The 14,586-nt window shown below is 31.8% G+C and overlaps 8 protein-coding genes across 8 annotated transcripts; 4 read left to right on the top strand and 4 right to left on the bottom strand.

The window, feature by feature from the left end:
• Positions 1-16: 16 nt before the first annotated feature.
• On the bottom strand, positions 17-650 carry HELRODRAFT_162168 (hypothetical protein; the record flags this gene model as incomplete). The annotated part of the gene is made up of 3 exons (XM_009024452.1): positions 17-165; positions 231-314; positions 578-650. The coding sequence occupies 3 exons, from the start codon at positions 648-650 to the stop codon at positions 17-19; spliced, it is 306 nt and encodes a 101-aa protein (XP_009022700.1).
• Positions 651-3,805: 3,155 nt separating this feature from the next.
• HELRODRAFT_66878 (hypothetical protein) lies at positions 3,806-4,060 on the top strand (the record flags this gene model as incomplete). Its single annotated transcript, XM_009024237.1, has 1 exon — positions 3,806-4,060. One exon carries the CDS (start codon positions 3,806-3,808, stop codon positions 4,058-4,060), a length of 255 nt encoding a protein of 84 aa, XP_009022485.1.
• Positions 4,061-4,442: 382 nt separating this feature from the next.
• On the bottom strand, positions 4,443-5,388 carry HELRODRAFT_67163 (hypothetical protein; the record flags this gene model as incomplete). Its single annotated transcript, XM_009024290.1, has 5 exons — positions 4,443-4,552; positions 4,631-4,703; positions 4,863-4,920; positions 5,107-5,171; positions 5,254-5,388. The coding sequence occupies 5 exons, from the start codon at positions 5,386-5,388 to the stop codon at positions 4,443-4,445; spliced, it is 441 nt and encodes a 146-aa protein (XP_009022538.1).
• Positions 5,389-6,735: 1,347 nt separating this feature from the next.
• On the top strand, positions 6,736-7,689 carry HELRODRAFT_162167 (hypothetical protein; the record flags this gene model as incomplete). The annotated part of the gene is made up of 4 exons (XM_009024451.1): positions 6,736-6,757; positions 7,166-7,339; positions 7,407-7,452; positions 7,515-7,689. The coding sequence occupies 4 exons, from the start codon at positions 6,736-6,738 to the stop codon at positions 7,687-7,689; spliced, it is 417 nt and encodes a 138-aa protein (XP_009022699.1).
• A 602-nt stretch (positions 7,690-8,291) lies between these two features.
• Positions 8,292-9,830, top strand: HELRODRAFT_162166 (hypothetical protein; the record flags this gene model as incomplete). The annotated part of the gene is made up of 4 exons (XM_009024450.1): positions 8,292-8,426; positions 8,504-8,578; positions 9,236-9,371; positions 9,733-9,830. 4 exons carry the CDS (start codon positions 8,292-8,294, stop codon positions 9,828-9,830), a joined length of 444 nt encoding a protein of 147 aa, XP_009022698.1.
• Positions 9,831-9,983: 153 nt separating this feature from the next.
• HELRODRAFT_162165 (hypothetical protein) lies at positions 9,984-11,183 on the top strand (the record flags this gene model as incomplete). Its single annotated transcript, XM_009024449.1, has 4 exons — positions 9,984-10,090; positions 10,153-10,261; positions 10,351-10,511; positions 11,063-11,183. The coding sequence occupies 4 exons, from the start codon at positions 9,984-9,986 to the stop codon at positions 11,181-11,183; spliced, it is 498 nt and encodes a 165-aa protein (XP_009022697.1).
• A 577-nt stretch (positions 11,184-11,760) lies between these two features.
• Positions 11,761-12,622, bottom strand: HELRODRAFT_66750 (hypothetical protein; the record flags this gene model as incomplete). The annotated part of the gene is made up of 3 exons (XM_009024218.1): positions 11,761-11,994; positions 12,129-12,261; positions 12,366-12,622. The coding sequence occupies 3 exons, from the start codon at positions 12,620-12,622 to the stop codon at positions 11,761-11,763; spliced, it is 624 nt and encodes a 207-aa protein (XP_009022466.1).
• A 1,728-nt stretch (positions 12,623-14,350) lies between these two features.
• HELRODRAFT_67329 (hypothetical protein) lies at positions 14,351-14,563 on the bottom strand (the record flags this gene model as incomplete). The annotated part of the gene is made up of 1 exon (XM_009024311.1): positions 14,351-14,563. A coding segment is annotated over one exon (213 nt), but the record flags the coding sequence as incomplete, so codon positions are not given.
• Positions 14,564-14,586: the final 23 nt, after the last annotated feature.

The raw sequence follows: 14,586 nt of genomic DNA, 5'->3' as shown, positions 1-14,586 counted from the left end.
TTTTAATAGACGGGTTTTAAATTTCCAAGCAACTGCAAGCACATGTTCCCTTCGTGGTAAATGCAGGCTTCTCCAGAGAAGAGTTCATTATTGTGTCACATGGATAAGTACATTTGTCAGTCCTTGTGTCCTGGCGACGCGTGCAGATGCATTGGTCAATGGTTCCTATGAATTAAATGAATAACTGGCGATTTTTCAAATATCGAAAAGATGTATCAGGCTGATATAACCTGGGCAATAATGCCTTCCTTGAACTCTATCCTGAGATGCCTGGGATTTTACAGATTGTAATTCCTCACCATTGGAACATGGATCTAAATGCAAATTGATTTTCAAAAGACGTAATGTAATAGACCCTTGAAAACGCTTTAGATAATTATTTTTAGTTTAAACTACGTTAGAGTACCACTGTTAAATGAACAAGCGGCGAATTTTCCGAATACATAAATAGTTTGCCTGATATTTAATTGAGTAATTTTTTGTCAATGTTTCTTAAGCAAATTTTAAGTTTTAGTTTGCAGCATATCGGAAGTGCTCATAATCAATTTAAGAATATAAATATCTTAAAAATTCTAACCTTTTTTGAGATAGCTGGAGTCCCAATTGAATGGCGAATTATCATGCGTCTCGCTTTTCCTTTTCTGATTCATTCTTACGCGTTTATTTATTTTGTAGCGTTCTTGGGCATCGCAAACGTTAGGTTTTTGGAAACAACTTGCGTATTCACTTTCAAAACGATTCATCATAATTGTTAAAACTTACATAATTGTTAAAACTTACAAATTTGATTCCGACGACATTTATGCTAATGTTATTTTTCTCTGTCATCATATTTTATTCCAATGAATTTTAAATTTAAATCGGTAGATGAATATATTTTAACCACATAGAGTAGAAAATGATATAAAATTCAAAACAAATGAAGAAGCATGTATTGATGAGTTTTTAATAAACCATTCAATTTTATCGTTTTTATTTCTTTTTTCCTTCCCAGCCTATATAACGATGATGCCCAAATTAACTTCACATGGATTGCCATGTTGTTCATATGAGATCGAATTAGAACTAAATACAATGTCGACAACAACATTTTGTCAACAGTACCCTACCTAATACCACAACCTGTAAGGAACACACACACAGCCGCAGCTGTTAAGTTTTATGTTTTATATTAAAACATTATGATTTATAATATACATTTATTTTTCTTTGGACCAAATGTTCTTTGCTTTGTAACTTCACTTTTTCCCATTTCTGTTGATACGGTGGATAATAAACAAGTCGGGAACGTTGCTTGGTTTATTTCTCTTCTTTTAATGTCTTTCAATAGTATATCAATTAATTAAACGATCTACGTAACAAGAAATTTAACAGCAGCAGCAACCGCAATAAGATTGCAACTATTTGAAACAGTCTCAGGAAAGACGACGAAGACAAGGGAATAAAACAATGAATCAGAAGAATCAACTGTTATTTTTCTGAAATATCAAAACAAATACTATTTGAAGAGGAATCGTAATAAATATGAATAAATAGATATATTTATACATTTATATACATTACATATATTTATAACCGTTTGATAATTTTGATGATTAGATCTGCTAGCATCTAGTGCAGAGGGTCTACAGAAACTGATCGAGTTGACGTACAATGGTGGAAAAAACCATGGACTACATACACACCAACAGCAGTAAGACAAAGATAATGATTTCGGAAGCAGGTGGAAACAATGATGAATTCCAGATAGGAGCAGAAAAGCTCGAACAAGTGAACCAATTTATATATCTGGGCAGCCTCATAACTGATGACAATAATTGTTCGAAAGAAATTGATAGAAAAATAGCAATCGCGAGAGGAATTTTTGCATCTTTGAAAGTAATATTGAAAAACGGTAATGTATCTACAAAAACAAAGTTAAAGATCGTAGAAGCGTGTGTGTTTTCTAAATTGATGTATGAATGTGAGGCTTGGACGTTGAAGAAAAGAGACAAAGACAAACTGGAAGCATTGAGATGCATTGTTATAGAAAGTTGCTTGGAATCAGTTGGAGACAAAAGATAAGAAACGATGCCATAAGAAAACAACTTGGAAGACAAAAAACTGTGTATGAAAGTGTCAAGGAAAGAAAGCTGGGTATCTTTGGGCACATCTGCAGAATGACAGACGACAGACTGATCAAAAAAGTACTGATGAGAAAGAGGGACTGGAAGAAAAAAGTTGGAAGACCTGTGAGGAACTGGATGGATGATATCACGGAATGGACGGGGGTTGGAACATTGGGCTCAATGAAGATGGCGAGGGAAAGAAAAGGATTTTGGAGAGATAGAAGAATACCATCGGCCTCAACGGTCCCTTAAGGGATTACAGAGGATCATTGAATGAATGAATTGAATGAATTGTGATGATATATATCGTATCGCAGAACTCGTAACAGCGTCTTTTATGAATTAACTTCTGACTCGCTCTCTTCACTTTTTTCGCTGTGGGAGGCTGGACAAATGATCCAGCATCCAGTCTGGAGTCGGTGTTCTAAACGGATTAAACATCATCTTGCAGCAATAGGTTGGTCTCATACATCATAACATTGCAGAAGTCATTCCAATTGCAAACGAAACTGCAGACAAGAGCTTTTGCTGACTCATCTGTCAGATATTGGCTTATAGCCCTTAGTCTGTGTAGTTCAAAAAACATCGTTTATAAAATAGATTGACATCGAAAAGTTTGAATCCAACACAACACCGAAATTCGTTACCGGGTTTTTTAAATCATCTGCCTGACAGAGTTTATGGAATGTTGCCAACCACATGTACTGAGTTTTTTTAAATTAGTTTTCTCAAGTTTATTTGCTGTCATTTGCGTATTTGCGACAACTGTGGACAGATTAAGAGAAAAGTTTTTTGGTCCAGATGCATACAGCTGGATATCACGGCATATAAATGGCAGCTTATACCTGAGATTTTTACCAAATTGATGAAGTCCTCATTGTATAATAACTATACCAGAGGACCAAGGACCAATTCCTGCGGAACATGACAAATTAAATCCGAAGTGGCAGTATCCGAGCTATTTATACGAACATTGACTATTTGAATTCTTTCTGGCAGATAAGATTAAAAATAATTTGGTGCGTCACAAAATATCATATCAGACCGACAATTGTTAAAAAAAAGCTTAAAGCGAGATATAGTGGTCTATCGAATCAACGCGACGCTAACATCAAGTGCATGCATTGCCACGTTTCCCATATTAGCAGCATAAAAAATATGAGACTTTTAGAATTGCTGTTTCAGTTTATATATATATATATATATATATATATATATATATAATGTGTATAATGAGTAACATGGTGTCAGTAGCCATAAACTTGTGCATTCTATTTGATCCGTTTCATAACTCAATATTAGCTTTCATCAATCATCCGTGTATGTATGACGCACTTTTGTAAAGTTTGTAAAGAGAAAAAACGATAGGGTAATACCACTGTAAAGTACCATGGTGTGAGCTTTAAAAAAGGAACCTGTGGGCATGGATGTATATATATATATATATCCATGCCTGTGTGTTTACGTTATATGTGAAGCGCTTAAAAAATTATCTGATCCAAAGATGTTAATTACATAACATTGCACTAGAGCGATAATAAAGAAAAACAAAATTTTCAAAAGCAATGTCGAGATGAACTATTTATCGGTTAGTGTTGATCGTGAAGTATTCAAGATTGATTTATTCCATCAAGCTACATCACGTTACATCGTAGTCAACACTCTTGAAGGTTTGTCGGTTCATCATATCATAAGAAATGCCTCGTCACAATAAGTTACAATTGGAAATTTTGTCTTTGTACAGACAATTTTTAAGAGTGGTCTCTGATAGGCCTGGAACTTCGGAATATGTAAAATCCGAATTTAGAAAAAACTCCTACATACCGAAAAAGAATATTCTGCAAATAGAACAAATTGTTCGCAGGGCTCAGCGGCAGTTGGAGTCATTAAAAAAGCCTACCACAAAAGGAATAGGCGTGTTCCAAAGGGATGATCATGATGAACAAAAATGAGACTCATTGCAAAATTTTCAACAACTAAAATTTCATTTTTTGACACAAAAAAAATAAAAAACTCGAAATCGCAAATGGAATTTTGTTTATTAAATATAATTTTTTTGTAATGTAAAAAACTGTCCAACAAAAAACTGTCTTCAATTATGTGTAAAAATAATTTTATGCTTAACTTTGATCATTAACAGAAGTAAATCTAAGTGTAAAGCATAATCAATGAAAACTAAAAATGTCAATGTAGTTTTTTGTCCATGATCATTTTCTGTAGACTTGAAAAGCCATGTTTAATGTTTTCCACACTGTTAAAGTGTATAGTTAACGTTATTCATATGGTGTACAAAGAAAAATTAATTATTAAAACAGCAAATAAATAGATGATTTGTTATTCAGATACCCATTGAAGCTCATGGAAAGCCCAAGAAACAACACTACCCAACAGAACAATTTCTGCAATGTGGCTGGTTGCTGCACCATATATTCTATTTTTAGGCTCTTGAAAATTTTAAGTTATTTCAACATTAGTGACCAATGCAAAATAGAACCTGTCTCAGGTAATGGTCTGAAGCATACCTCCTGTGTAGTAACCCTTGGCATAGATTATGCGGCAAACAATGTAGAAGGCACCAGTTCCTGCCACAATTTTCTATAAATGTAAATAATAAAATAAGGTATATAAAAAATGTAATTAATAAAAGCAATTTGAAATAATAACAGGTAATTAATTTAACCAACAGTTATTAAAATGTAGATACCAAAACAAAATTTAAAACTAAAAAGACGTAAACAAGGTAAATAAATTTACCGGATATTGAAGCCCTCCAACCAACAAGAGAAACAAGTATGTTGGGTAGTTCTCAAGGCTTAAACAAATATTTGACAATTCATAGTCATAGACATATTATTATGCAAACAAAATTTGTTGCAAAGATTCTTTTGCACTAACACACATATTAACATTTGACTTGAAATTAACAACCAAGTGAAGCAACTAAACAATGGTGAAGCACGGCACTAGCTAAGCTAACAATGAAGAGTAATAGGCTTACGTGTTTTGGTGTGCTCTCTGAATGCAATTGAAGTCTTGATTGTCAGCACTATACATTGTGGGGTACTGTTTTGAAAAAACAGATAGCAAATAAAATAAATACATTATCAAACTTAAAGTTCCCAAAAGTAACTTATAGAAAATAAACCTCAATTTTATATTTCTTCCTTGCATTGACAACCTTCATGGCCAGCCAAGTGTTAAGAAAAACATGACCAATGCCAGCCAGGACAACATATCCATAACCATCAGGAACAGTGATGCATTTTGAGAGGACTGGCATTTTCTATGTTCTCAACTTCTAAATCCCAAAAATTCTATGAAAAAATATTATAATTTATTATAAGAATAAACTCAACAGGACATGACATGTATTTAAATGTAATTTGTATTTTTGTAACAGTAATACCATCATTATTAATAATTAATTAATTTAATTGTTAATACTATTATTTTTATATGATGGTTATTGAAAGATTGAGTATGATGTGAAGTGAATGAGTGAAAGTGATGCACATGTTTGTTTTGTTGTTTACCAATTTTTCTTGACATGCCAATTCACTGTCAATAAATAAATGAAATGAACAACACACCATAAATAAGCCAATGGTCACATTTTTAAAATAAATTATATTATAAAATGAATTAAGATAGAAAACGTAATACAATGCAGACACACAAAAATCAACTCAAAGAAAGTTGAGATTTCATTTTGAATATGTATTAAAAAGCATTAAAAATAAAAACGTCCAAATAAGTTATTTATAAAAACCCTGAAATCGAATTTTAATCGATGAAATAAAAAAGAGTTGGAGTCAGAACCTGCGCTGAATTGAATACGAGACGACCTTGCAGCCAGTCTAGGCGAATGTTGAACGGATGAATGATCAGTTTGTCACTGAACCAAAAATACAAGATACAAGACACTTGATACTTTTGCAATTTTTTTTGAACTAATTTAAGTTTATAGTAATTATTTTTTACAAACTTGTCATTAATGATTAAATTTTTTATTATATGTGTGTAATTGTCAAGATTATGCTACTAATACTTTTACTGAGAACACAAACCTCATATGGGATATAACCTAGTGTTCACACATCTGATAATTAAATTCAAATTTTGATATTTGCAAATTTTGTTTGAGCTTATAACTTTTAAACATTTCACGGATGAATGAATCGTCTCGCTTATTTGTTGATTGTTCAGTCCTGCTCTCCTGACTCCTGGATGTGGAGTGTACCAGTCACTTAGCAACAGGACAATATTGACTTAAGCTTGGAAACCATAGTGTGACATGAAATGTATGAGAGAACGCAACTGTGTTAAATGCAAAGCTATTTCGCTTGTTTAACATAACTGCTGAAAACTCTTAATTAAACCGTTTTATGAAAAGTTGATATAAAGTTCAAATTTTATTCCTTTTCCCATTTTTGTAGATGAATTTATAATAACAACCCATCATATTTATTTGTCGATTAAACAGCTCTATACTTATAAATAGTTTACAACACGCTTTTATAAAACATTTGTGATTTAAAAAGTTTTCATAAATTTGTCTTGTTTTATGAGCAAATTTTATTATTTATTATTATCGTTATACTAATTTGAGCCTAATAAAAACAGAATAATGTCGAACACGTCATCTAATTGTGAGTTTATCATTCATCATGCATTGTTGCTGGTGTAATTAACAAGATATTTGTTGCAATACGGCTTGTTGTTAATGACTATGAACATTTTTATATAAACTTTTGGTTATAACAAGTTGAAATAAATCATTGTAAAATCATAATTATAATACCTTCTTTCAGATAACGCCACCACCACAAGCGCCATGCTACTAGGTTAAAAATAGTTAAAATTAAAATTGTCAACTAATCTAAAACATTTCATTTGAGTTTGACTATCTTAAAAAATACATGACTTCCAAATGATTGATAAGTTTTAATTAAATTGTTCGAAATTGACTTTATTCGCATTAATCAAATAATCATCATTCGTTTTTTAAAGAGGTTAACGTTAAACTCAACAATAAATTCACATATTCTGTTATTCAGTTCAAAACACTCTGAAACCAAATTTTGATGGCTGTGGGTGCCACGTGGTACCTGGTTGGGCCATTGCACTTCTTGTGATCATTTGCATACTCATAGTGCTTGCCATTGTCATCATTGTCATGATCGTCATGACTTGGATGAAGATGAAGCACAGACCATCTGTATCCAACCAAAGTTTGTTTTCAAAATTTTTGAGCAATGTTTTTATTAAATTAAGATATAACTTAATATTAATTAATAGCTCCAAATGGAATGGAATTTGGAGGAAAAAGTTACGATGATAAAAGGTAATTTTGACATTCTTTTCCTAAACAAACAATTCCTCATAGCTAATTTTGCGTTTAAACAGATCTCAAATATCTCCATCATCAAGAGCATTGCCCCAGAGATCGAGCATAAGATTCAATGACAACCCCACCACATTTCCAGATGCTTCCAGGAAGATGAACTCCTTGCCACCTCTTGATTCAACAAGGAAACATTCTTCCAGAAGAATCGAGGATGAAATAAATGGCTCCTATTAAACTTTCTGTCTCGTGGAGCCAACGTGTTTTAAAAAAGATTACTAAAAAACTTGATTTGGTTATTTGATAGAAACATTTCATTTTTAATATTAACACTTGTCTAACGTTACACATTTTCTTAACAATTCCATTTATGTAATATATTGATCAAATTTTTATCGTTAGCCTATATTTTTCTTGATACTACGGTTTATAAATTTTTGCACTGAATTATTATGTTCCAAACTTTTATTCTTAGCTTGTATTTTTTGTTGTATGAACAAAAGAAATATAAAGCTTAATATTATGACGTAAACAATTTACGTTCGAACAAATAGTAAATGAAAACAAACTTTTATTAAAAACTGTTAATTTGACAACTTGAAAAGGTGTATGTCATAAACCATTTCTCCGCGGCTTTTCAAATTTTATTCGAATAAATGTGGCAGGGCAGCTAAGTTGCACTGAATCCGATTTTGTTTTTTTTCAGTGAAAAGTAAATTAGCACTTTTGAAACATTGCGTTGGTGAACTTTCACCTTATTATATATACTATATTTTATTTTTTCAGTAATCTATATATTATATAGATTACTGAAAAAATAGGTTCCTGGTGATAGAAGCATGAAATCGCCTGGAGGAAAAGCAGATGTGTATAACGCAACCTCTTTGAGACACATATCCTTTGTTAACTTTTCAAGTAGAGGTTTCCAAGAAAATCAGAGCGAACTGTCTACAGATATGAACAATATTAAGAAAGTAAGTAAGTACAACATACGTCTTGCGTGAATTTTGTCAGCTAGCAGATTAAATTGCATAGATAAACTTTTCAACAGGAAAGTGATTGTACAACAAGAGGAACTGATGGCTCTTTCATCGAAAATATAGAGTCGGACAAGCAGTACTTTAAGGTTAATGCAATTTTGTTGAAAACACAAAATACAGTTATGCAAATCAACATTAGCTAAGCAAACAACGAGACTTTTTAATGTCATGACGTTTTTGATTAAATATTAGTGAAATCTCAGTAAAATATTTTTAAATGCAATGACTTCGCGATTACGTGCTTTTTATTGAAACATTCAAAAATACTTTAAGCTTAAATATTGGTTGGCAATGCAATAAGGTTTAAATATCAAACACTCATAATAATACAATCTATAGCGTTTAGCCCACCTGATTACATAACGCTGTACACAAACCACAAATAATTACCATTTTTGGATAATTTTTTCTTCGTGCAAATCTATTTGTTTAAAAGCACCTGTAATTGAACAAATATCAGAAATGTCAGTGTTATTAAAATAACGATAAACCACGTGATAAATATAATGTTACTCTGTGAAGTCCAAAAATGCTGGAGAACCTATTTGTAGCTAAAATATTAGGAAAGTGTTTTAACGAATTCCAAACGAAATTTCAAAAATTGAAATGTTCATCTCAAAACCATAGAACTACATCAAAGTTAGGACACAAATGATTTCATTTAAAATTCAAAAATAATCAAAATATACTATCGATGCCATAAGCTAAGGATTTATGAAAATAACCATTGTACATTACAAAAGGTTTACTCGGACGAAAATGAACAAGCCGAGAAAGTGGCGTACTTGGAAAGAACTTTCAAGTTTCTGCAGCAACAGCACCAAGAGATTTTAAAATCATTGCATGAAGAAGTTGAAACGTTGAAGAAAAAAAATAAAGGTGAGTTGCTTGTAATCAGTTTTCAATAATAACAATTTTTTATCAGCATTTATTTATCGTTTACATAAATTTGGCGACATAATTCTTATCAGTAAACTAAAACATATTTTGATTAGAGCTAAATTACAAGTTGTCGTTATTAATTGGGAAAAAACAAGAGAGCTTTATGCATGAGTATCCGGTTTGTGATTCAGGTATGGTTCGTTTCATTATTATTAAAAAATCGTTAAATATAATGAATAACTATCATTATGTACAATACTGGACTATCAACGTGTGATTATCATTGCGTGGCTATCCGTGTCAGTAAGCAGATACTCGCTCCGTTCTGATGATACATCAATAAAAATTTCAAAATCAGTGAAATCATTCAGCGTCAACGATCACAAAGGTATGTCAAAATTAAAAAGTAAAATATTAATCCTGTCATTGGCAGACAATTTACCGAAAATATCTTAGTAAATATTCAATAAAAAAAATAGTTTTACAGTCATTTAATCCATTGCTTTACTTTTACTGAATGTAAAATAATTAAATGCCCAACTTTAAAACTGGGTGAAAAAATTATTTGGGTAAAAAATTATTTCAGTTTTGCAGAGTGAGGTTAACAAAATGCAGCTTCATAACGAAATTAATGACCTCAAAGAAACGTTGAAAACTTTTAGACTCGAAAATGACAAATTGACTAGCACTTTGGAAAGATACAAAAACCGAACTGAGTAATTGATAATATTATTCATTTGGTATATAGATGAACTAATGTTCGAACACTTGCAAACAGTTGCTCAGACGACCCGAAGGAGAGCAAGCCAGAGTTGAGTGACACGAGAGATGAGTGCCGGTATATCGTAGAGCATTTGAACGAAGTCAACCAACAAAACTTGAAGGAGGTTGCGAATGACAATTCTTTTAGTCTTGAAACTTTTAAATAATTCAAACACTATAAATTTTTACTATAAAAATTCAAAAACCTTCATAGATCAGAGAAATAAAGGCTCATTTGGAAGACGTAGTAAACTCAGAAAAAGTTTCACTGAATGCATTCATGTTGGCTAAAGGTTGTAATCTTAGCAATGAACCAACGACAGTTGTTAGCAACAAGCCTCTATTATCACTCCACCACAATGATCATCGTAAAAGGTTTGTTAAGGCAGAATAGTTGAGTCAGACTGCTGAATAGTCAGAGTAATAGTTTTATTAAGATGGTTGTAAATCTTCGGTGAATAAAATAAATAGACATGCGCGTTTCCGATTTCGATATGGAATTGGGAATTACAATACTGATATAAATCGGTGCCGAGATTAAAAAGGAAAATCCGATGTCTTTCTCTCTCTCTCTCTCCATATATATATATATATATATATATATATATATATATATATATATATATATATATATATATATACATATGTATATAATGAACCGTACCTGTTAGTGAACTTAACATCACAAAATTATTGGTCATCATTGAGAAAATAATCAAGATATTGAGAAACATCATGAAATAATTGGAATATTGAGAAATTGTCGTATCAAAAATCAATATTGTTATTGAAAATTTTAATTCCTGATGTCAGGATCAGAAAATTGATTTATTTTGGCACATCAATTCGGCAACGCCTATGTAAAAATTAAACAATGAATATTTCAAAAGTTTTAACGTAAAACTATGAACCAACCACCCAAGCAGTAGACAATCAACCCAGAATCAAGAGGTTGTCATGCTTCTTCCACCGCTAAAACAGACGGCAAAATCTCGAATGAGAGACAAGGTGCTTACATTCAGACCGAAACCTCATTTCCGACCGTGACTTATTTTGATGTTAACTAATTGTTAGGTGTTAATTTTTAATATTCATTAAAACGAAGCAATCTCAATAAATGAATATATAAAAATAGCAAATGTTTCAAGAATTTTATATAAAAATTAAGGTTTGAAACCTTTATTAGCTTACCATGCTTTTCTGGAGCAACGAAAAAATCTTACTAATTTAAAATATTTTCTCATTAAAAACTTTAAGAACCGCCAATGATTATAGTTATTGTTTGACCATGTTCTTCTAACATTCTGAGTTTGGAAAATCGGTGATTTAATTTAATTAGTGGCAGCATCAACTCGCTTTAACAATTTTTAAACAAATTTCACTTCCAAAAAATCAAGTGTTAAACTTTTATTCCATATTTTATTTTTTCAGTAATGATTGCTTGAATTTATAGTTAGCAAAAATTTTTATTCCATATGTGACCCTTTCACAAAATGAACGATATAAAAATTGATAACGCGGTAGTACAAAAATTAAAGCATTTCGCAAATTTCTATATTCGTTAGTTTAAACGAAATATGCCGATCCGATTCAACAGATCATAAAGCTGACATGATTTTGTGATTTAAGTCGGCAAATCAGATATATCAACGATAATTTTAAAGAATATTGTGTCGTCTTTCAAAAAGTCGCTATCCTCTCTTAAAAGTTCTTGATGGCTGATAAATCTAGGGCATCCTGTCGCGAGATTCATCAACGAGGTCGGTTTTTGGAAACTGGAACTTGAAGGATCGGGTTTGAAGCCATCCTTGATTTCCCTTTGTTTGTTGGGGTTATGGCCCAACAGTTTTAATGTTACCTGTTAATATTTATTTCTTTCTTAATGAAAACATTCGCATATAATTAGAATAGAATAAAATTGTATTTCTTGTCAGAACATCCTAGCGCAAAAAATATAAAAATACCGGTTTAACTATGAATGAAAACACTAACTTTTTGCTTAAATGGCCATGTTAAAACGTCGTCGTACTCGCCTTTCATGATGACAAAAAAGAATGACACATAGTGGTTAGCCCCTAGTCCATCTCCATTCAGATACAGTCTGGCACACATTCTGTATCCGTATCTGAAAAAAGTATTCATATTTTTAGCCTGAAAAACATTCATTTATTTCCCATCAGATTTTGTTTTGATGTAAATTTTATCCTTAAAATAGCAAAAAGTTATAACCTGCTGGTAAAAAATGGCTGACTGTAAACGGAAGCCCTGTTTCCTTGTTTGGCTTCGGCAAGTCTCCTTCTAAATTCAGTAATTTTCCAGACGAGTACTCCAGAATAATTTGTGGTCTCGAGACACTGTAGTTTCAACTCAAAGTCTACAAATGACTTCTTCTGACTTTCCAGACTGGCCGCTTGTTCATCTGTCTGAACTTTTATTTCGCCTGAAAATGAGCGTGTGAACAGCAAAAAGTAAAATGACGATTTCATAATTCATGGTTCGATTAACGCCAGAAATTGTCAGATTTTCTGTTTACATCTTAATTGGAAAAGGTGTAATACTCCAATGTTTAAATCAATTATCTTGTTTTTAATTCGTAAAAAAAATCACCAAGGAAGCAGAGATTGGTACAACTAGAAAAATAAAAAACTAAAATGATAAAAAAGGAAAATAATACAAAACAGATCATTATTGTATCATCGGCGTATTTGATGATTGGGTCAGAATTAGATCGGATAGAGTGTTGAGACATTCAGGAAAGAAGTTTGCACCACACTAGAATTTATTGAAAGAGAGAGAGAGAGAGGAAAAAAAGAGAAAGGGAGAAAGAGAGATGAGAATTGGAGTAGAAGTAAAATGAGATTGGTAGGATTTGAAGCAATGTTTGCAGTGGTTGAGAGTGTCGAAAGTTAAGTCAAAATTAAGAAATGGAAGACGAAGAAAGTTGTTATTTTTAAAAAGTAAGGAGATTGTTGATTGTGGAAATAGATGATCTGTGTTTGTTGTACTTGGTGAAAATGTAGCAAATACATTATCAACATTTAAATATAGTCCGGTAAATGTTGTTTCAACAGAAAATGGTTTTAAATAGTAAACATAAAAATCGAGTAATGAATAAAAATGACACTTACGTAGCCACTTTTTTTCTTCACTATCAAAATTAAGTGCATCTTTGGCCTTTTCAACTTGGCTTTTTAATTCAGACAACTTGGTATGGAAATCTCTCATTTTTGATTCTTGAAGTGTAACATCATTCACCAACTTAGAAAATTAAATCTGTGTTTATGCCAACTGAACCACATCATTTGGTAAAATTTAAAAATTAAATACTTTCTCCAGCATATCAGATTTTCTTATAACTTCACTGTGCTTTTCATTCAAAACCATTATCATGTCGTTCTGCTCTACGATTTTTAATGAAGCTTCCTGCAATTTGATGTTAATTGAGAGGGTTATTATTATTTATACAATAATGTATGTGTATTTAAAAGACATTAATATTTAAATTTAAAATTCATAGATAAATATATTTAAAAAATTAAATTAAAATATTTAAAAAATGAATATACCAACCTTGACGGCGTTTCTCAGCGAATCATATTTTTGAAACAACTTATGCACTGACGTTGCAGTTAATTCTAAATGTTTGCCAACAGAATTGCTGATGTGTGTATTCATTACATTTTCTAAACCCTTACAACATTAAATATACTACCAAAGTCATTTCACTGTTTAATTAAACATGTTTAAAACTTTAAAAAACATTATTATTCAATTGTATTTAAAATAAATTATTGATCAAAAGTTGAAAGCAACTTTATTAATGCGTGATCGAGCGCCAAACTCGAAGATTGTCAAATGCGTTTACAATGCGGTGCTCGAAAGCGTTTACAATGTTTTTGTGGAGCATGAACGTTGAGGCTGGTGAGTGATGACGTAAACCTTTCTTACTGATTTTCAAAATCCTTTCCACATTTGGCCATCTGAATTGCATTAAACGATGCCAGCGCAGTTCATTCCGTAATGTTATCCATCCATTCTCAGCCAATGGCGGATCCAGAGGGGGGGAGCGGTGGGGGCGATCGCCCCCCCCACTTTGAACTGAGGTTTGATATTTTATGAAATAAATAACAAAAAGCCAAACACTTCAACTTCTTGATTTTTTTTAAATTGAAAAACATTCTTCAAAACATTGTTCTGTTATATACAAGAAATATTTACAAGACAAATGTCATTTTTCTACATTTTTTTCGGCCAAACCTTGTTATAATGTCTTCAATATCTAATTCAATATCGCGATGAATGTTCATTAAGGCTAATCCCGTTAGTCTTTCCTCATTCATTTTGGAGCGCATCCACGTTTTTAACCGCCTCAGGGTAGAAAATGAACGTTCTGCCGTTGCTACTGAAACAGGCATGGTGCACAATATTGACAACAGGCTGTGAATTGTCG

This window comes from Helobdella robusta (genome assembly GCF_000326865.2).
Source record: "Helobdella robusta unplaced genomic scaffold HELROscaffold_4, whole genome shotgun sequence".
In the NCBI taxonomy this organism is placed as follows: Eukaryota; Metazoa; Annelida; class Clitellata; order Rhynchobdellida; family Glossiphoniidae; genus Helobdella; species Helobdella robusta.
Note: the sequence above shows the minus strand (reverse complement) of the source record. Positions and strands in the feature narration are given on the sequence as shown.